The sequence below is a fragment of the Aquarana catesbeiana genome, linkage group LG04, assembly GCF_042186555.1.
Source record: "Aquarana catesbeiana isolate 2022-GZ linkage group LG04, ASM4218655v1, whole genome shotgun sequence".
NCBI classification, from domain to species: Eukaryota; Metazoa; Chordata; class Amphibia; order Anura; family Ranidae; genus Aquarana; species Aquarana catesbeiana.
In genome coordinates this window covers 555316913-555339867 of record NC_133327.1, presented here as the reverse complement: position 1 = coordinate 555339867, position 22955 = coordinate 555316913, and the positions used below count along the sequence as shown (strand labels likewise).

General features: G+C 43.6%; 1 protein-coding gene across 1 annotated transcript; it reads right to left on the bottom strand.

Moving 5' to 3' along the window:
• Window positions 1–8412: 8412 nt before the first annotated feature.
• Window positions 8413–21352, bottom strand: MAP1LC3C (microtubule associated protein 1 light chain 3 gamma). Its single transcript, XM_073629161.1, has 4 exons — window positions 21193–21352; window positions 21048–21103; window positions 20718–20824; window positions 8413–8839 (listed from the first exon to the last, which is right to left on the bottom strand). The coding sequence occupies exons 1-4, from the start codon at window positions 21248–21250 to the stop codon at window positions 8662–8664; spliced, it is 399 nt and encodes a 132-aa protein (XP_073485262.1). The 5' UTR covers window positions 21251–21352; the 3' UTR covers window positions 8413–8661.
• Between the last annotated feature and the right edge of the window lie 1603 nt (window positions 21353–22955).

Genomic DNA, 22955 nt, shown 5'->3' with positions numbered 1-22955 from the left:
GAAAAGTCGGTGAGTGTACCACAGTGGAGGGCTGGATGTGCCAGGAAGACTGAGGGAACTTTGCTTTTACACGGTCATTAGCAAAGTCTTCATCATTACACGGTCAATGGTGGGGAGTCCTGGATCAGAAGAGAGACTGTGGGGATATGTGTCAAATCAATGTGACCTGAGGGTGCAAGATTTGCAAGTTGGGCTGGCCGGGAACAGTAGTCCACCATTCAACATGTGCTTTTAAACTACTCAGCCTCCGGGAAGAGATACTGCAGGCCTCTGGCCTAGTAGCAGCGAGCAACAAGAGCCAGTTAAGAGGAACTATTCAGAGTGGGTCCTTCTAGCATACAGAAGAAGATGTGACATACTACTACTTTAATAATTTCATGATAAGTTTGTGCAGGAGGAGAGGAGTTCTGGGAACATTACCCTTACACGGTCAAGAGTGATGTCCTCATTCTTTGCACGGTAATAAGGAGGAATTCTTGTAAGCAATAGTCTGAGGGAGTTAAGCCGAGGAGGAGCAATAGTCTGCATGGTGATGCAGGAGGAAGATCATAGCTACCAAATATGCATATCACTTCTTCAGGCTCAAATATGTGCTAACTTTTAATAACCTTAAGTATGATGGCAAAATTAACCATTCTATGGGCATCACATATACCCCTTTCCCCCAACCAAGTTGTATCCCCCAATAAACAAAAACAAAACCAGCAAAAAAGACTGTCTCTGCAAGTGATATATGGGAGTCTAGCAGCGGGGTGGATGTTTGATACTAGTGGCAACTACTCCGCTACATTTGGAGGTCCCACCTTCACGGTTAACCTGCTGGCTGTCGCCCCTAGCAACCGCTAAAAACCGGGGGGGGGGGTACAATGAGGAAAGGACTAGGTTTGCTCTCAAAATTGACATTTTCCGCATGCTGTTGCCCATAGCAACCAAACTCAAACTTGTCACCAAGTGCTGTTGTCCATAGCAACCGTCCAGGATCAGCGCTGCCATCACGCCCCTGCACGCAGTTGTCTCAATGGATAGAGGATCTATCTATCTTTTTTTTTTTTTTTTACACACACACACACACACACACACACACACACACACACACGCCCCTTCCTGTATATAGAGACCTTTCTCCATCATCACTGACTGCAGGTATACATCATCTGTCCTTCCATACTGTACAAGCTGCTGCATAGGATGGGCACAGTGAGGATGCATAAAATGGGCACAGTTTTATCTACCAGTAACGATACATAATCACCTGATAAATGGCTATTTACAGTCCTGCATTATTAACAGTTTCATTTTTGAGTTTGTTTGCACCCCAAAAATTTTGAGCACCAGCCACCGCTGTTGCTTATACATTTCATCTATCTGGTGAGTGCATTGGTAGTGAGGTGCACTGTTGGTGACAAAGTGGATTATTTCTGCACTTGGGAAAACTGCACACTCATTTATTAAGGAGGAAGATTAATATTCATCCTTGCACCTAATTTTGGGACTATGTTTGCACTATAGCACTTTTTGTTTTTTTTTTAGGCGGAAGATTTATATTCATCTGGGCACTTATTTTTGTAACTTCTTTTGCCTTATTAGCACTTTAAGGATGGTTGCCACCTAGTGGCGTTTACACCTCATTAGATGTATTGTTCATGTTCATTTTTTTTTTTTATTTAAAATTTGATGATTATGGATTGCAGCATTTCATTTATGCACACTATTATATGTACGCAGAATTTTCAAACACTGCACTGTCAATTTTCATTTCTGATTACCTTACTGTGTGCTAGCTGCTAGTTTTGCTTGTTTGAAGCGCTCACTCATTATTACACACTCACATAGATGAGTAGTATCATTTTGGGTGCCCATTGAAAGGTGCATTAAAGTGCCATTTAGAAAGAATTGTACCACATCACACCAACACAATTCACATGTGTTGCTACATATTATGGTGCAGAGATGAGAATGACACTTCAAAAAAAGAAGAAAAAAAAAAAAAAAGCAGAGAGGGGATTGGGCAACATGAAGTCGACTTGCAGATTAGTCCTGGGTTATAAAAAGGTCTTCATCGAATTCCCTTATCCATGCTAAGCAGCATAGATAGAGGAAATGTCAGCTTCTGCTATTGTATTCAGGCCGAACGGTGCTTTCATCTAAACTGATGCTGTTCGGCTAAGAATTTCCAGGCTAGCACCTTCAACAAAAGTCACGTGGAGAGGATGCCATCAGGGGCACCCACTGCTTGACTTACAGCCCAATTAGCAGAATAGGCTGAAATTTGAGGACTATATGCCCAACTTAGCCAAATCGACTTTATAGAGATGCCATGAACAAACATGTATAACATTGAAACAATTTCTTTATACCTGCAATGACCAAGGAGATGGTCTTCTTTCCTCTTTTGTCCATTTCACCTTGTGCACTGATTTGCTCTTAGCCGCCATTCACACCTGAGGGTTTTGTAGCTTGAAACTCCAAAATGCTCAACAAGCCAAAACAATTGCTTTTCAAATTGTTCCTCTTCACATTTGAGCATTCAGGTGCTTGTATAGCAGAACATCTGAAGCTTAAAAAGGTACATGAGCTACTATTGGTACAGTCGACTTTAATAGGAGAATCTGCAAAAAACGTGTTACACGTGGTTTTCAGATGCTCCAATAGAAGTTTATAGGGCCAAAAACGGAAAATTGTATACTCACCTTTCCGTAATTTTCCTTTCCTGTCGCATCTTCATGGCAGCATACACGTTGGGTTGTGACTCCGCCTCCACAACCTGACAGGACCACATAGCTATAAATTAGAGAGTAGACACCTGCCCCAGTATTCTCTGTAAATATATACACATGTCACCTTAGAGGGTGGGTGATTGTATGCTGCCATGAAGATGCGACAGGAAAGGAAAATTACGGAAAGGTGAGTATACAATTTTCCGTTTTCCTGTCGCATCATGGCAGCATACACGTTGGGGAGTAACTCGCCAAACTGGGTGGGAATGCAAAATCAAAATTTATTGACAAGAAACAGAAGAATTGGCCTGTATAACGGCCCTCCCAAATTCGACTGCTGCTAAGCGTGCAGCGTCTATTCTATAATGAGAAATGAAGGTGTTCCTTGAAGACCAAGTGGCCGCTCTACAAATGGTTTCCGCTGAAACTTTACAGTAAGCTGCCCATGAAGTAGCCATTGCCCTGGTGGAATGCGCTCTTAGATCTCCCGGAATCTGCAAGGTGCTTAAGGAGTAGGCCTTCTTGATAGCCTTCACGAGCCATGAGGCGATGGTACGGGCAGAGGCTGCCTGGCCCTTCCTGAACCCATGTGGGATGACTAAAAGGTTCTCGCATTTCCTGAATGGCTTGGTTACCGAAAGGTAATGGAGAATGTTACCCTTGACATCCAGGGGATGAGGGACGCCCTGATCCGTGATCAAAGCCGGGAGGTCAATCTCCTGGTTAAAGTGGAACGCAGAGGAGACTTTTGGAATAAACCTGTCTGAAGGCTTCAGGGTTAGTCTGTCTGGGTAAACCATCAGATACGGTTCTTTGATCAGCAAGGCTTGCATTTCTGAGACCCTCTTCGCTGATGTGATGGCAACTAGGAATGATACCTTTAGAGTCAGGTCCCAGAGGGAGGTATCCTCAAGTGGGAAAAATGGTTCTCTGGATAAAACCTCTAGGACAGTTGATAGGTCCCATGTTGGAAATGAAGGTTTCCTGGGCGGTCTTAGCTTCAGGCAGGCTTTTTGAAATTGCACCACCAGAGGGTTAAGTGCCCACCTGACCCCTGTCAAGGCAGAGATGGCAGAGACTTGGACTTTCAGGGTGTTAGACCTAAGGCCTTTGTCTAGACCTGACTGAAGGAACTCGAGCACTTGTACTGCTGATGGGGAAGACGGGTCCCAACCTTGTTCCTGAGCAAAGGAAGAGAATCTTTCCCAAATTCTCTCGTAGGTGCCATTCGTGAAGGATTTCCTGGCTTGAAGCAGGGTATCGACTACCTTCTGAGAACATCCTTGATCTAGGAACCTAGACCTTTCAGTCTCCAGGCCGCTAGGTGCAATCTCTCTGGATTCGGATGTAGTAGCTGGCCCTGGGTTAGTAGATCCGTTGTTACCGGGAGTGGAAGTGGATCCGCTGTGCTCAGTTGCAGGAGGGTGGTGAACCAAGGCCTCCGTGGCCAAAAGGGAATCACAGCCAGTACTAGAGCTGTTGAGTGTTTGAGCCTCAGAAGGAACTTTGCTATCAGTGGGGTTGGTGGAAAAATGTAGCCTAGGCGAAAGTTCCAGGCGTGCTGGAGACAATCCGTACCCTCCGCTGCGGGGGAGGGGTTCCTCGATAGAAACCTCTGACACTTCTTGTTCTCTGGTGTTGCTGCGAGGTCTATGTCTGGATGACCCCATGTCTGGCATATGAGGGCAAAGGCCTGTGGGCTTAGACACCACTCGTTGTTGGAAACGAATGTTCTGCTGAGAGAGTCCACCAGTAAGTTCTGAACCCCCGGAATATAGGTCGCCTTCAGGTCCCACAGGTTCAGTTGAGCCCATTGCATCACCGGACCGACTTCCCGCATCATGGAGATGCTCTTGGTACCCCCCTGCCTGTTGATGTAGGCTACCGCCACTCGGTTGTCCATTTGAATGAGGACTTGTTTCCCTCTCAGAAGTGAGCTGAATGCCAAGAGGGCTTGGAAGGCTGCCTTCATCTCTAGGACGTTCGATACTACATCCTTGGTTTTGAAGAGCCAGCGGCCCTGAGCTGCATAATGTAGGTAGTGTGCCCCCCATCCTTCCAGACTGGCGTCTGAAGTTACTACCTCCTGGTGGAGGATGACTATCTGCTTGTTCCTGCTGAGGTTGTCGGGGTGGGTCCACCACCGTAAAGATAGCCTGGCTTCCTCTGGGATGCGAATCAATTGGGACATGGACCATCCGTACCACTGGCGCAGGAAGGAGGCTTGTAGGGGTCTGGTATTCCATTGCGCCCATCTGACCATTGGAATGGTTGCTGATAGGGAACCTAGGAGGCTGAGGTATGCTCTGGCCGGTAGACATGACGCTGGGATAGCCTCTTTCACTTTCTGAATGAGTAGGGACAATTTCTCCCTTGGCAATTCCACTGTGTTTGCTCGGGTGTCCAGTTCGGCTCCCAGGAAGACCATCCTTTGGGTAGGTTGGGTGTTGCTTTTCTGCCAGTTGATTATCCATCCTAAACTCGTTAGGGTGGAAACCATGATCTCGCGATGTTGGACGAGTGATTCCCGGCTGCTTGAGAGGAGGAGGATGTCGTCCAGGTAATGGTGGACCCTTAGACCTTTCTCCCTCAAAAAAGCTATTGCTGGTAGTAACACCTTCGTAAATGTTCTGGGGGCTGTTGAGATGCCAAAGGGAAGGCTTCGAAACTGGAAGTGCCCTTGACCCACCGAGAATCGCAGGAATTTCTGGAATGCCCCGTGGATTGGAATATGCAGGTAGGCATCCTGGAGATCTATGGAGAGCATCCAGTCTCCCAGATTTATGGCCTGTAGGATAGACTGCAAGCTCTCCATCCTGAATGACTCCACTCTGATGAACCTGTTGAGGTTCTTTAGGTCTAGAACCGGACGAAAGTCCCCTGACTTCTTCTTGACGAGAAATAATGGAGAGTAGAATCCCCTGCCTCGTTGTGCCAGTGGAACCTCTACTATTGCTCGTTTTTGGAGAAGATCATGGATGTAGTTCAGTAACGACAACCTTTTTTCCCGAGATGGGGGAATACGGGTTGGATAGAACTGATCCCCTGGGGGCCGGTTTTTGAAGGACCACCTGTGGCCGAAGGTGACAGTGGCCAGGGTCCAGGTATCTCTTATGGTTTCCGCCCAGACCAGCTTGAAACTGGAGAGTCTTGCTCCCACTACCGCTGGTCGGACGGGCGCACCTTCAAAAGGGCTTCTGGTCACTGGAAGCAGGCGCCTTAGGCTTCTGAAACTTCATAAAGGAGGTTTGAGTATTCTTCCAGCTCCTTCGATACTCCTTGCCTGGTCTGTATGCTCTTGCATCCCTATACCTCTCTGGGAGGTTCCGCTTAAAAGGAGGAGGTCTCTGTTGCTTGGGCCTCCTGTCTGAGGGGATGAGCCCGGACTTTCCGCCGGTTACTTTGGAGATGGCTGTGTCCAATTTTGTTCCGAAGAGGTGCTCACCATCAAACGGAATACGACACCAGTTGGATTTGGAAGCTGGATCCGCCGTCCAGGGCTTCAGCCACAATGCTCTTCTGGCTGTTACTGAGGCCAGCATAGATTTAGACGCAGACCTGATGGTGTCGACTGAAGCTTCAGCCACAAAGTCGCCCGCCAGGCTTAACTCTTGCAACGCCTTTATTATCGTTTCTTGGTCAGCCCCCTCTGATACAAGCTTTTCCGCGCTTGTGGACCAGCTCGAGATGGCTCTTCCTACTGCAGCAAGTGCTATTGCAGGCCTGCAGGCGCCTCCAGCCGACAGGTAAGCCCGCTTGAGATCCGTGTCGATCTTTCTGTCGAGGACATCTCTAAACGTTACCGCGTCTTCTAACGGGAGGGTAACATGCCTGGCTAGGCGCATCAGGGATGCATCCACTACCGGAGGGGACACCAGAGGGTTCACCTTAGGCTCCTTGAGTGGGTATAGTTTCAGGAGTCTGTTATTCAGACTAGACTTCTTTTCCGGCCTCTGCCATTCTTCCTTGATCAGGTCCTCCAGTTCGTCAATGAACGGGAAGGATTCTGTATCCTTTCTGAGCTGAGGAAAATACCTCTTGTTTCGGTTGGGCTTCCTGGGGTTCCTCCCATCCTATCGCCTCCTTAACCGATTTAACAAACGGCTCTATCAGACTGAAGTCGAATCCGGCCGATACCTCCAGACCCTCATTATCAGACAGGGAGTCTTGCTCCTTTGATGTGCTAGCCCGGGCTGGAGAGGTAGTAGTGGAGAAATCCACATCTGATGTCGAGGCCTGGGGGGCTACGGCCCCAGCTGAATCTCCGACCTCCAAGACTCTCTCTTGTGGCCTCTTCCAGGCATTTTTGACAGACCAGTTTTCCCGGAAGAGCCGCTGCGCCGCAAACCCAGCATGCGTTCCCGGCAGGACGGGAGTGGCGTGCGGGGGAACGATGCCTGCGTGAGGGCGATCTTCTGCGGGATCGGCCGTGTCTAGAGCGCGACCGGGAACGGCTTCTTCTGCGGCTTCCTCTCGAGCGGCTTCTTCTGTGATAGGGACGGCTCCTTCTGTGTCTGGAGCGACTTCTCCTGCGTGAGGACTCTCTTTGTCTTGAAGCAGACGTTCTTGAAGACCTGGTAGGGCTGACCAATTTAGGCAGCGTTAGTAGTGCTCTCTTTTTCAATCTTCAATACTTACACTTGTCTTCCCCCCCTTACCTAATAGGCTGACGGTGATCTGCTGGGGCAGCGGTCTCCATGGAGAGAACGGACTGGAAACTGCAGGGAGAAAGAATAAACAGCGCTATGCAGAGGAGACTTCAGAGGGAGCAGGAATCCTAACTTAAAGGCAGTGTAAAGGAAGGCCACTTACCTTTGTAGAGCGCTTTGGAGTCCAAACAAACGATCTGTCATGCATAGACAACCAGCAGCAGCAAATACAGCTACTGCTGGGCTTTTAAATCCGCCGCCATCAGCGTCGGACGCTCGCGCATGCGCAGTAGCGCCGCGGGACACTCGGCGCCATCTTGGAAGCTGGAAAACGGCCCAGCGGTGCCCAAACGACGCACCGCGCATGCGCGAGGACGCCGAGAACGCTCGGCGCTCCGGACAGCAGATCTGGAGAACCACAGAGCCCAGCAGACGGGCAGAGGTACTGGTAGGAGAGGGGGAAAGAGGGGGGGAGACCGCTGCACACAACTAAGCCTGTTTAAGGCTTATTTCATGAGGCCACAATGAAGTTTTCCTGGCCATTCCTCCAGCAAGCCTGTTTAAGGCTTTTGTGGGCTGCTGCACTTGAAGCCTGTTTAAGGCTTATATTTGTGGTCAGACAGCTGAGTGAGATGAGAGTATGCCCCTGAGATCACCAGAGTGGGGCTCCTTCCATTTAGCTCGTTTAGAGGCTGTACAAGAAGGACTTCCATCCAGGAGAGGCTAGAACCTGGCTGGGGTGAAGCGGTAAGGGGGTGCTGATCCGTGCGTCCTGACAGGTGAGGAAAAATAAGAGAATACTGGGGCAGGTGTCTACTCTCTAATTTATAGCTATGTGGTCCTATCAGGTTGTGGAGGCGGAGTCACAACCCAACGTGTATGCTGCCATGATGCGACAGGAAACCGGGTATCCTGCCATAAAGAAGCACCTGTATTCAAATTTAAAAACGTGCAAAAGAAAAAAACAAAACACAAACTTTAAAATCACCTATATACAGTGCCTTAAAAAAAAAAGTATTTATACCCCTTGAAATTTTTTTTTTTTTAATATTTTATTAATAAACAAGTCTTAAAATCCAATTTAATCTGAATAACCAATTTACCCTTTATTACATTAATTCAATTGAAAGTTGCAGTTAGAAGAAAACTATTTTTTATCTATTAAAATGCAATTTAAAGAAAACTCGTTAAAAAGAAGAATCATTTTGAAAAAGATAAAATCAGTGGTTGTCGTTATGAAAATGCACTTTTCAGGTTATTAACAAGTTGGCAGTACTTGCTATGTCAGGCACAAGTTACCCATCAGCGGATACTTCACCAAACATTTCCTGGGAGGCATAGGTCATATACATAAAGCCATCTTCATCCATATTTTCCCTGTACAATTCTGTCATAGTACGGGACATGCTAGCAAGGGTCTTGTTATTGACTAGAATGTAGAAGGCTTGTGTGGGTGACAAATTCATTCTATTCCTATATAAAGTAAATTAAAAAAAAAAAAAAAAAAAAAAAAAAAAAAGAAGTGGTACATTTTAACTGAACTATATAGACTGGAATTTGTTATAGCACAACTTAAACATCTAAAAAGACTAAAATATTGAACTATAGAGGCCTCTTCCACATGGGTGACCAGGGGGCAGTAAAAACAGATGGTTAAACCATGGTTTTACTGTCCCCCAGTAACCCACCTAAAAAAAGGTGGAGAAACAAAACAAAAAAAAAAAAAAAAAACAGACATTCAGGAGGCAGCAGAATCATCTGACCGCGGCTGCTTAGGTTAACACTGAAAAGCTAACAACTGAAAACTGCTTTTCAGAGTATGGGGCTAGAGTGGAACTAGCCTGAAACATTTCAAAATTCATATAGTTTCGATTTTAAAGATAATTTGTACCATTAAGGTTCATTGTGGTGCATTAAGCACATACACATTAAATTACGCATTGACATTTGCTTTACACACCACAGACCAAAAGTCATGCATGCACAATTTTCTCCAGTGCAGCTCAAAGCATGTGGCATAAAGCCCCATACACACTATTAGATTTTCTGCAGATTTTTGTTTTCAGATTTACCAATACCATGTAGTGCAAGAGCCTGCCTGATTGCATACTAATTCAACTCTTAAGGTTTTCCTCATATTATATGGTTTTGGTAAATCTGAAGACAAAAATCTTCAGAAAATCTAATAGTGTGTATGGGGTCTTAGAAAGGCATCTGGGAGTGCTATTTAGAATGGATGGCATCGCACCAACGTGCATGACACACCCTATTTAATGAAAGTGAAAAGGTTAAAAAAGTAAAAGGTAATTAAGCCTCATGCACACTGGACGTTTTTTGCAGCTACTTTCAGGGGTGTCAGGCTTTTGTTTGCTGCCTCTAAACTCCCATGCATGTTAGCCTATGAGTCCACACACACATAGGCTTTTAGCAGCGTTCAGTGGCAGGAGAGTTTAAGGCTTAATGTACACGGGACGTTAAAGTCTGGATTTGCTGCACTTCTCTCTTCTACCGCTGAGTGGCCGGGTACCTGGTAACATCAGATAAGACAAGGGCGATGCAAGGACAGATTAGGAGTATATAGGGTGTCTCAGCCAATGGGCAGGGGTTTTCTTGGGCCCCTTAGCCTGCTGGGAGAACCTATATATTTGGGTGGAGTCAGGTGATTGGGGTTCTGTGCCACCTGGATGGCTTTCTGGGTGGACTTGTTGGCTGCCCGGGCTGCTAGGCCGGAGTTTGGACCTATCCCAGGCACATCTGGCTGCTAGGCTGTCTGAGGGCCTATCCAGAAGCAAGCATGCAGCATAGGGTTGGGACTGCGGCTTGCAGTCCAACCAGAAGTGACGGTTCTGCCAGCCTGAGAACCTGTAGTGGTCGGAGCTAGAGGGGAAGCTGTCGCCACTAAGGGACCAACCATCTTTTTACCAGGGACCACAGTGAGTAGCTGAAGCATGTACTGGAGCAGTTCTCACCAACCGGGTACAGTGAAAAATCAGGAAACTTCAGCAGGTGCCACGCCAGGGACCCAGCCAGTGGGGTGACGCTTGAGGAGTATCTGGAGTGCCAAGCCAGGGACCCAGCAGGGAAGCGGGGGTGACACTTGAGGAAGATACTGTGTAAGAAGATTGGAAGAGCTCAAGGGATTTAGTGGCAGTGAATCAGTAAAGTCTAGTGAGAGAGACTGGGAGCTCAGTGGGCTAGGAATCTATAAGAGGGGATTGCAGGAATAGTAAAGGCGTTTGTTACAACTCATGTTATTAACTGCTGTAAGACTGTTGCCATAGGAGACAGCGCTCCTACACATGCCGATGTGGTGTCTTGCTGGATGACTTTCCCTGTGTGGCTGTCTACCTGTAGAAGTCAGAGCCGATTAACATTGCAACTACCTAATGGTGTCCTGGCCCTAAACCCTCTCTCCCACAGTTCTGTTTAAGAGAAAATAAATCTCTTGGCATTTAAGTAGTGTCTGGCACCCATGAATCCATCTTGCACTACACCCACCATGCCTGGTAACCCACTTTATACAGAAGGATGTCAGCTGTCCCTGGCTCTGGAGGTTCTCATTAGACTAAAAGGAGGCCTGGGACCTCGCTACATAGTCAAAAATGTATCTCCATTAAAAATGCCTGTAAATGAAATGCAGCTAAACGCAAGTTACCGCGTTTACACATATTTACAGGCTGTTACAGGCATTTGATGTCTCAAATGCCTCTGAACATCTGTCCTGAATGCAATTTTTTTGCTTTCCAAAAAATGCTTCTAAACTCAACTGCCTAGAAACGACCCTGTGTAAATGTACTGATAAGATAATAGAGGAGAGTTCAGGGGCAGCCAAAAAAAACCACCCAACTGCTCCTAAACTAGGATGACCAGACATCCCTGTTCTCAGGGGACAGTCCCCGGATTGTAGACACTGTCCCTGGAGCACGTCTGACCCTGGATCTGTCTCACAGATTCAGGGGGGGGGTGCCCATACTTATTGCTGACAGCCTAGCCCTAGCAGGACATGCAGCAATGTCAATATCCATCCAGCACAGCCAGGGACTGGTGGGCAAGTCGGGAGCGTACTGCCACAGTGACAGTGAGTGGAGCTGTCAAAATCAAGCTCTGATGTCGGGGCTGATATGCGGAGCTCTGCCCTCTCTGTCAGGCAGCCTGTGCATAGACAAATTGCCAGGTGTTTATGCAGCATGTGCTTTCACCTCATCCTTCCAAGGTTTTTCTCCATCTTAAGATGTGGTAGTCATATCCCAATTAATTCTAAGTAGTATCTTATCTTTTTTTGTCTCATGGACAAAATGTGAGAAATAACGTGTATGTATATATTACACACACACACACACACACACACAGCCTTGCAAAAGTATTCACCCCCTTGGCATTTGTTGTGTTTTGTTGCCTCACAACCTGGAATTAACATGGATTGTTTGAGGATTTGTATTATTTAATTTACAGAACATGCCCACAACCAGGGCTGGTGCAAGGATTTTTGACACCATAGGTGAAACCTCATTTTGCTGCCCCCCCCCCGGGTGACTCCACCCCCTTTTCCCTGCCCATGTAAATCCCACCTTTTTAATAAAGCGCCCATCAAATGCAGCCTCACCAGCGCCCATCAAATGTAGCCTCACCAGCGCCCATCAATGAATGTTTGCTTGCTGCGGGATTCAGAACACAGACACAGTCCTCCACCACTGCTGCACCTCTGACACTATGTGTGAACGGAGCTGCGGCTGCCTGCTGATGCTGAGACTTAGTTGCTTGCTGCAGAGAGAAGAGAGTAGGAAAACCAGTGGCCGGGTGCCCCCTAGGCAGCAGGGCGCCCTAGGCAGCCGCCTAGTTTGCCTAGTGGTAGCACCGGCACTGCCCACAACTTTGAAGATTTTTTTTTTTGTGAAGCAAACATATAGGACAATATAACAGAAAAGACACAAAACAAAGGGGTTCCCCTGGGTGGACTTTCCTGGCACTTGCAAAAAATAAAAAATATATTGAAGTGTGTAGAGAATAAAGGGCATATATAAAAAGGGTATAAATTTTATTCGTATTCACAGGTACATATTGATAAAAACAAGCAGTAAATAATCTAGACTGACATAGTGCAAACTACATGATAGCCATGATAAGCAAACAAACAGAACAAATTGTGATGAAAAAGCTCTTCTCAAGCCCGACGCGTTTCGGGGTACTTAATATCTGTACAATCCTTCTTCAGGGGCATAATCTGAGAGAGAGGGGTTCATCTAGGCTGATTGAGAAAGAGATAACAGGGGAGAGAGAAGATAAGGTAATGGATAAAGCAATAGATAGTATACAAAGGGGGTTGGGGTGATGAATTCATCACCTACCTGAAAATGTGTGATTATTTGCTTGTGAAAGATTTTTTTAAAAGCAAGAGAAACCATGGAGGAAGGGCAGAGTATGGCAAGAAGTATATGTGTTATAGCTGGTATAAACGAAAATACTTAGATGGTGGGAGATGCAGGTTGGTGGGCTGCAGTCACCATGGGGGGGTGTGTGGCATTACTCCCGTCCCGCCCGACCCGGGCGCGTACAAACCAGAGCGGCGTGCTGAGGTCACAAAAAGGCGTCCCTAAAAAATAAAAGAATATAGAAAGGACCTTAAAGTAGGATCCATAGTAGATGGATGGAAAGTAGTAACTCAATGTGTGGATAGATGGTTAAGTCCAAATGAGGTTCATAATAGGAAAAATGTAAGGGATAATATATATATATTGGAGTGCATCAAAGGTAGGTCGCATCAAGGAGAGCAGCACCTCCTCGTTGCTGCTCTCTTTGATGCGACCTACCTTTGATGCACTCCAATATATATATATATATATATATATATATATATATATATATATATATATATATATATATATATATATATATATATATATATATATATTATCCCTTACATTTTTCCTATTATGAACCTCATTTGGACTTAACCATCTATCCACACATTGAGTTACTACTTTCCATCCATCTACTATGGATCCTACTTTAAGGTCCTTTCTATATTCTTTTATTTTTTAGGGACGCCTTTTTGTGACCTCAGCACGCCGCTCTGGTTTGTACGCGCCCGGGTCGGGCGGGACGGGAGTAATGCCACACACCCCCCCATGGTGACTGCAGCCCACCAACCTGCATCTCCCACCATCTAAGTATTTTCGTTTATACCAGCTATAACACATATACTTCTTGCCATACTCTGCCCTTCCTCCATGGTTTCTCTTGCTTTTAAAAAAATCTTTCACAAGCAAATAATCACACATTTTCAGGTAGGTGATGAATTCATCACCCCAACCCCCTTTGTATACTATCTATTGCTTTATCCATTACCTTATCTTCTCTCTCCCCTGTTATCTCTTTCTCAATCAGCCTAGATGAACCCCTCTCTCTCAGATTATGCCCCTGAAGAAGGATTGTACAGATATTAAGTACCCCGAAAACGCGTCGGGCTTGAGAAGAGCTTTTTCATCACAATTTGTTCTGTTTGTTTGCTTATCATGGCTATCATGTAGTTTGCACTATGTCAGTCTAGATTATTTACTGCTTGTTTTTATCAATATGTACCTGTGAATACGAATAAAATTTATACCCTTTTTATATATGCCCTTTATTCTCTACACACTTCAATATATTTTTTATTTTTTGCAAGTGCCAGGAAAGTCCACCCAGGGGAACCCCTTTGTTTTGTGTCTATAGATTATTGAACGTGGCACGGCTCCCTTTCCTAAACTGGTTGGTCACCCCTTTTTCTGTTGATATAACAGAAAAGGGTCAATGTGCATAACTATTCACCCCTCTAGTCAATACTTTGTGGAGCCACCTTTTGTGGCTATAACAGCTCCAAGTCGCTTTGGATAAGTCTATGAGCTTGCCACATCTTACCATTGAGATTTTTGCCCATTCCTCCTTGCAGAACTGCTCCAGCTCCTTCAAGTTGGATGGTTTGCGCTTGTGAACAGCAATCTAAGTCTGACCACAGATTTTCTATTGAATTGAGGTCTGGGCTTTGACTAGCCCATTCCAACACATTTACATGTTTCCCCTTAAACCACTCAAGTGTTGCTTTAGCAGTGTGTTTGGGGTCATTGTCCTGCTGGAAGGTGAACCACCATCCTAGCCTCAAATTACAGAGTGGTACAGGTTTTGCTCAAGAATATCCCTGTATTTAGCACCATTCATCTTTCCCTCAACCCTGACCAGTTTCCCAGTCCCAACTGCTGATGGGATGGTGTTCTTTAGGTGATGTGTTGGGTTTGCGCCAGACATAGTGTTTTCTTTGATGGCCAAAAAGTTCAATTTTAGTCACATCAGACCAGAGCACCTTCCCCCATACATTTTGGGAGTCTCCCACATGCTTTTTTGCAAACACAAAAACGTGTTATTTTGTTTTTTGCTGAAAGTAATGGCTTTCTTCTGGCCACTATGCCATAAAGCCCAACTATGGAGCGTAGGGCTTATTGTCATCCTAGGTACAGATACTCCAGTCTCTGCTGTGGAACTCTGCAGCTCCTCCTGAGTTACCTTTGCCTCTCTGATTAATGCCCTCCTTGCCCGGTCCGTGATTTTTGGTGTGCGACTGTCTCTTGGCAGGTTTGCTGTTGTGCCATGTTCATTCCATTTGGTTATGATAGATTTGATGGTGCTTCTAGAGATCAAAGATTTGGATATTTTTTTTTTATAACCTAACCCTGATTTGTACTTCTCAGCAAAAAATTGTCCCTTACTTGTTTGGAGAGTTCCTTGGTCCTCATGGCAGTGTCTGGGGCATTTCAAAAAAGGTGTGTATAGGGAATGACAGATCATGTGACACTTAGATTGCACACAGGTGGACATCATTTCACTAATTATGTGACTTCTGAAGGTAATTGGTTGCACCAGAGCTTTTTATGGGCTTCATGGAAGGTGAGTACATACGCAAATGCCAATTATCAGTTTTTTATTATGAAAAAATGTTTTATGTATATATTTTTCTAATTTTACTTCACCAACTTAGATTATTGTGTTCTGATCCATCACATATAATTCAGATAAAAAAAACATTGAACTAAAGGCTGTAATGTAACAAAATAGGTAAAATGCCAATGGGGGTGAATACTTTTGCAAGACAATGTATATAATACAATCATTCCATAAACATACACTGCATATATAATTTGAGGAAAATATTCTAATAAAATATATATATTTTTTTTAATTGGCAAATGGTAAACTATGTCCCCGAATTTCATTTTAAAAATCTGGTCACCTTATCTCAAACGTCCGTTTACCAGCAGCAGTGTACATGAAGCCTAAAGGCAGAAAAAAAACAACATTGCCAGTGCGTACAGGGGTAGCAGAGTTTCAGCAGAAAAAAATTAAAATAAATGCTCGACACTGCTAAACGCACGGATAGGGCTTGAGCGTTAATTCATTTCAATGGCCAGAATAAAATTAGTATTCTGGCCAATGAAATGAACGCCTAAGCTCTTGACAACTATCAACGCACCTAAAAGCGTTAGACACTTACAAGCGTCAGGTGTTTTTTCTGCCAAAACTTTGCTGCCAGGAGGAAAGGCTGCTGGGAGAGTGTGCAAAACGTTGTGTGCATGAGGTCTTCTCTTTGGTACTCAGTTCTATCCCTAATGCAAGAATTTTTATGTTACCCCAACAGAAAAAAAATAAATAAATGAAGTATGAAAATCACTGTGCACTCTTCATTAGAGGAATTTATAGTTACAACATTATATGTGTTTAAGCAGAGGTAATCCCCAAACTCCTAGCTGTTTGGTAAATGGCAGGGAGTGACAGGTAGTCCCAAAATCCCAATATCTGGCTACTCAGTGATTGGCCCAGTGTTGACACATGGTGGCAAGGAGTCAGTGTAGAAGAATTTCATATTAAACCAATATATTTTATATTATTCATATTAATTTGCATATGTATTATTATTATAATATAGTAGTGGTCTTATCAATATTATTCAATAGTAAAGCAATAGTAATTAGTCTTTATTAATGTATACTATGTTATCACATAAAATGTTGAACTTTAGATGACCTCTATGCTTCATACTGATATTTTTTATAAGACAATCACAAGTTTACTGGGTGAAAGGCTATTAGGATAGTTCATTTTAGGTTTTTAAGTCTACGGCCCCTTTCACACGATCGGACCGTTCAGGTCTGCCTGTCAGTTTTGACGGCAGACCTGAACGGGCGCTCCTTGCTAGTCTATGGAGCGACGGATGTCAGCGGTGACATGTCCGCTGACATCCGACCCGGTCCGATTCGCTAAAAGCAGACAGATGCCTCTACGAACAGATCCGTCGCTGGCGGATCGGATGAGATCTGATGAAAACGGACATGCTGTCCGTTTTCGTTGGATCTTTCCATAGAAACCAGCGGCACTCGACAAGCCCCTCCCCGCTCAGTGAGCAGAGAGGGACCTGTCATTCGCCGGCTCAGCGGAGATCAACGGAGAGATCTCCCACTGAGCCGGCGGTCCGCCTATCAGTGAAGGAGAAAAATTACTTATTCACAAAGTTTTGTAACAGAAACAAACAAAAAAAAAAAAAAAAATAACTTCAAGATTTTTGGTCTTTTTTTTTAATTTAAAAATGACATTAAAAATGTTAAAATACATTGGAGAACACGTATGTGTATGTATAGATAATTAGACAATATTGAATAAAGCTGAGCGCTCTCTTTCACAAAAATATATATATATATATATATATATATATATATATATATATATATATATATATATATATATATATATATATATATATATATATATATATATACATATATATATATATACATATATATATATATATATATATACATACATATATATATATATATATATATATATATATACACATATACATACATACATACATACATACACACACAAACATACATATATACACATACACACACACACACATACATACTTTATGTAAATACAGTACCTTTTTGTGAAGCCAAGAATACATACGCAAAGGATTGTTGTATAGTATAGTGAAAAAACAATAAGACATATAAGACTTAAACACATAAAAGGTGGGGTTGTTGCAAGTTAATTTTCTCAAGTCGTAAATCTGTTATCCTTGAGTTGGTGAAGTCTTATCAGGACAAGGAGGGTTTGATTTAACATAACTGGGTGCCATACTGTCTCTACACAAGTATTTTAACCACTTCAATACTGGGCACTTATACACCTTCCTGCCCAGACCAAGCGCTGTCGCACTTTGAATGACAATTGCACGGTGGTATTTGATCACCTCTGGGATTTTTATTTTCTGCTAAATAAAAAAAAAAAAAAAAAAGACTGAAAATTTATAAAAAAAATAAAAAAAAGTTGTTTTTTTGTTTCTGTTACAAAACTTTGTAAATAAGTAATTTTTCTCCTTCACCGATGGGCACTGATGAGGTGGCACTGATATGTGGCACTAAAAAGTGGCACGGATGGGCACTGATAAGCGGCATGGATAAGCGGCACTGTACACTAATAAATGTTACTGATGGATGTCAATCAGTGCCAAACAATAATGCCTGCCAATCAGTGATGCCCATTGTGGGCACTGATTGGCATCAATTGTGGGCACTAATTGGCATCCCTGGTGGTCTAGGGTGGCATACCTAGTGGTGGCATCCCTTGCCGCCGTTGTTTTGCTATATGGCGGGCGGCAAGTGGTTAATGGGTAAAACCAGTTATTAATCATTTTAATAAACATATAGGAATTCTGGGAATGAATAAGTTTGGTTGTATGACAGGTGTCAGATTTATGGTTAGTTACATTGACGTAGATCTTAGCAACCAATCATGTTGTACCTAATATGCTTGCATTGTAAGAAACTGTATAAATTAGACCTGCACCTTGTAATACTTTGAACATAACCTTGTATGTACTATGTTCCCAGCTGTTAATAAACCTGCATCACTGAGATCCTGCCTGGTTCAATTTGTCATTATTCTACTTCATCAGTTTTGTGTAAACTCCAACTGGTGGTCCAAATACATCTAGCCAAGATTTTTCACTTGAGCGTTCTCATGCGAGTTTAAAGCTTTTTCACATTTCCAGGTGTTCTCAAAGGGCCAAAGATGCAATCCTGCCCCGAAGAAGCTCCTGTACGTTTTCTGAGCTCAGATGTGAATGGGCACAACGGAATACCACGGAGTGTCCAGTGTTAAAGCACTTCTGGAAATGTGCACAAACTGCTCACCAGTTTGAGACCCCTGCTCTAGATTCATTGATAGCCTTCTAATATTTAACCCCTTGCCACCATAGACAAATCACGCCCTGGTCAGGAAGTGGAATACCATGGCTGCAGCAATATGCCATAACCCCAGTATTGCTTTTTTTTCAGCCAGTGATTCTCTACAAGATAAAAGTGGTCTGTGTGGCGAATTCACCACTGGATTATTTTTAGAAGCGGTGGGAGGGGGGCACCTTACCCCATGGGTCCCGGGCCACACAGACCAGTGAAGCCCGGGACCCATCTGGCAGTGCAGGAAGCTTGCAATAGAGATGAGTGAAGGCAAGATGGCCTCCACTCATCTCTATGGCGTTGGAGCACTGGAGTGATGTCATGACATCACTTTCAGCATGTACACAAGGCTTTTGCTTAAAACAAAAAAATATATAAAAATAAAAGTTTGATCTTTTGCTTATAAAAAGGTAGAGGAGAGATTTGGGGTTTTAAAACCCAGATCTCTCCATAAAGGGGACCTGTCATGCAGTATCGCAAGGGATCTTTACATTTCTCGCGATGGCAATAAAAGTGATCCAAAAAAATGAAAAAAAAAAAAAGTTTTTTTTCCCTTCCATATAAAAAGTAAAATGCCCACGTCTCCCTATGCTTGCACGCAGTGGTTAATGCATACCTAGGTCACGCCAACATGTAAACGGTGTTCAAACCACACGAGGCATCGCCTCGATCGTCAGAGCGACAGAGATAATTCTAGCACTAGATCTCTTCTGTAATTCTAAACTGGTAACTGGTAACTTGAAGACTTTTTTTAAAGCGTCCCCTATGGAGATTAAGTACCGTAGTTTGGCACCATTCCATGAGCGTGCGCAAATTTAAAGCATGGCATGTTAGGTTTTTTACTCGGTGTAACATCTTTTACACAAAATCTTGGGTCATATGGTGTTTTTTTTTTCTTTTTTTTTTTTTTTTAACAGTGTGTATTATCGACTTTAGTGTGTATAACGACTGCCATTTCATTCCCCAAGGCCTCTGCTAAAATTAATATATATATATATATATATATATATGTGTATGAAGTGTCAGAATTGGTACAGTAAGGAAAAAACATCACAATACAAAGACATTATTCACTACTGATGCAATGTGTGCCTTGTACTGTTGGCACCTATTTTAGTTCTTCCAGTGTGGCAGAAGTAAATAGAGCCAAGGGGCCCGTCCTGTGCACTCCTCAACCGTGCCATCTATGCATTCCTTTTCCACTCCCCTTCGCCTTCCAAAAACAAATCTTTGAATGGAGGAAGCAGTCCTTTCATTCATCTGCCTGTCCTCTAAGAGATCATATTCCATTCATAGACGCTATAGTACAGTTTATATAAACCTAGGAGAGGGGCAGAAAGGGCAGGCATGGTCCCTTGGCAGCAAGCAGCACAACTGGTAAAAGCACAAGGGCCAGTACTTATTTTTTTATTTTTAACTATAAAAAAAAAAAAAAAAAAAAAAAAAAAAAAAAAAAAAAAAAAAAAAAAAACTTAGGCTTTATTGCAGTTTTGTTTTTGTTTTTTTGATGCTGGTGACCTCACCTCTGGTTTTATCAGAATGCACTGGGTATAAGACCACTTGGTGAAGAAGATGGAGTCAACAGGTCTTTTTGCAAGAATTTTAAAGTGAAGGTAAAGTTTAGGTGCATTTAAACCATTCCTTGCTATATCAAAATGCAATGAAATATTTTGCAATAAATATATTTTAAATTGGCACAGAGCTATGGGGGGGAGGGAGAGTAGAAACCCATTAGACATAGAGCCTTATAAAATCTGGTGATTTCTCTGCCACCAACCAGTACCAGACCTACCCCAGGGCTGGAGTTACACTGATGTGCTTGCATCACATTTTTTATTTTTTTTTCCATGAGATACAATTCCTATCAAAAAAAAAAAAAAAAAAAAAAAGACAGCCCGATTTATAATTTATGCGTGCCAATTACATCACCAATTAGCCTAATAAATCTCCCTCCGGATTGTTTCAAACCCACCTGCATGCATAAAACAAAGGAATTCCGCCAGAGATTGGGGATTCTTAATGTACATTCATTGCACACTTTTCTATGATAAAAAACACGTACACAGAATTCAGACACATACCTGAGAATGTTTACAAAGTGAGACATGGGGACGTCCCTTGAAACCAGAAATTTAGTTTTGTCTAGGAAGGGCAGATATTTTTCTTTAGCGTACCTCTCCACAATGACCTGAAAAAGGTTATGATGATTTTAATACTGCATGGAAGGCTTTTTTAGCAACAAAAAAAAAAAAAAAAAAAAAAACCCACACACCCTTTCAAAAATAGACTGGTCAAGAAGAAATATTACCGACTATAGAACAGTTAAGAAAACAAAAGTAATTACACCATACATAAATATAGCATATACAAAACACACACAGCAAGGACACATGAAATTAAATACATTTTACCGGGATTTTAGTTGGAAACTTGGCCCTTATTCCAAGGACTTCTGATTTTCGGATTTCTGTTAAAAAAAAAAAAAAAAAAAGTTAGAAAAATCAAAAAAAGTATGTAAAAAACTATAATTTCTTTACTAAATAATTCACCATTTACCAAAGGACTTTCTCTGTTTAAATGGTTTTGGTGGACGAACATTTCGAGCACACTGCATTTTTTAGTCTGCTAGAAATCCTAGGTATAGTTTAACCTTCTTTTTTTTTTCTTTTTAATTGCTATATATATATTTTTTTTTTTTCAACTTGTCACATCCAAAGAGATCAGTTCTACTGCTCAGTGAATCCTCTTATACCTGAGGAACCACCTGATTCACAATTTATGGGGGAGGGGAAGAGCTTGATGTTGATAAAAAAAAAGATAAATCACTTGTAAATAAGTTACATACGGACAATAAACACGGTAAATAATATACATGTACTACACAGTGACCCCCTAAATCATGCAACTAATTTTATATAATTATTTCTACCCAAATCAATAAGGTGTGGATGTCTACAAAGCAAGACATCCTTGACAGGTTCTTTAACCCATTTATGTCTGGAGTCAGTGAAAACTTTTCCGTTCAGTTCAGTGTTTTAAAAATGTAAAGCTACATGTTTTATTTCAACATACTTTGAACTTTACATAGAAAAAAAAAAAAAAAATATATATATATATATATATATTTTTTACCAGTTTTACATTGCTTTGCTAGTTGTGCAGTTGAGTACATAAGCTGCAAAATATATTCAGTCATTAGCTCTGTGTAAGGATGAGCTCCGGCGTGTTCGCACAACCCACGTGCAGAGCCCACCAGGAAGTCGGCACTCCAGCATATTCACACAGCCCATGTGCAGAGCCCACCAGGAAGTCGGCACTCCGGCGTATTCACACAGCCCACGTGCAGAGCCCGCCAGGAAGTCGGCACTCCGGCGTATTCACACAGACCACGTGCAGAGCCCGCCAGGAAGTCGGCACTCCGGCGTATTCACACAGCCCATGTGCAGAGCCCGCCAGGAAGTCAGCACTCCGGCGTATTCACATAGCCCATGTGCAGAGCCCGCCAAGAAGTCGGCACTCCGGCGTATTCACACAGCCCACATGCAGAGCCCGCCAGGAAGTCGGCACTCCGGCGTGTTCGCACAACCCACGTGCAGAGCCCACCAGGAAGTCGGCACTCCGGCGTATTCACACAGCCCACATGCAGAGCCCGCCAGGAAGTCGGCACTCCGGCGTGTTTGCACAGCCCACGTGCAGAGCCTGCCAGGAAGTCAGCACTCCGGCGTATTCACACAGCCCATGTGCAGAGCCCGCCAAGAAGTCGGCACTCAGGCGTATTCACACAGCCCACATGCAGAGCCCGCCAGGAAGTCGGCACTCCGGCGTGTTCGCACAACCCACGTGCAGAGCCCACCAGGAAGTCGGCACTCCGGCGTATTCACACAGCCCACATGCAGAGCCCGCCAGGAAGTCGGCACTCCGGCGTGTTTGCACAGCCCACGTGCAGAGCCTGCCAGGAAGTCAGCAATGCGCTGCGCTAATCCCAGGACATTTCCTGATCTCTGGGACAATGTCTCACTGCCTGTGATTAGCGAAGCACAGTGCTGACTTCCTGGTGGGCTCTGCACGTGGGCTGTGCGTGCTCATCCTTAGCTCTGTGTAGAAAGACACCTTACTAGAGCTTACTCCTAGCTAGTTGTCTGTGGCCATTGATCCAATGAGGATTGATAATACCACTTTTTAGGTTATGGAACATAATTTCCACCCCCTACGATATATTAGGAAGTAATATAACAAGGGGGTTGGATGGATGCTACATACAAGTTTTGCATTTATCACATCAACGGACCTACAAGTGGTAAAGACAAACTGGATAATTT

What these genes read in the sequence shown, in the direction of transcription:
- MAP1LC3C (XM_073629161.1), bottom strand. Translation starts at nt 21,250, where the DNA reads ATGCAGTGTGCTCGAAATGTTCGTCCACCAAAACCATTTAAACAGAGA. An exon ending in TAAACAGAGAAAGTCCTTTG is followed by an intron (nt 21,104 to 21,192) that starts GTAAATGGTGAA and finishes TTTTTTTAACAG; the next exon opens with AAATCCGAAAATCAGAAGTC. An exon ending in AGTTTCCAACTAAAATCCCG is followed by an intron (nt 20,825 to 21,047) that starts GTAAAATGTATT and finishes AACCTTTTTCAG; the next exon opens with GTCATTGTGGAGAGGTACGC.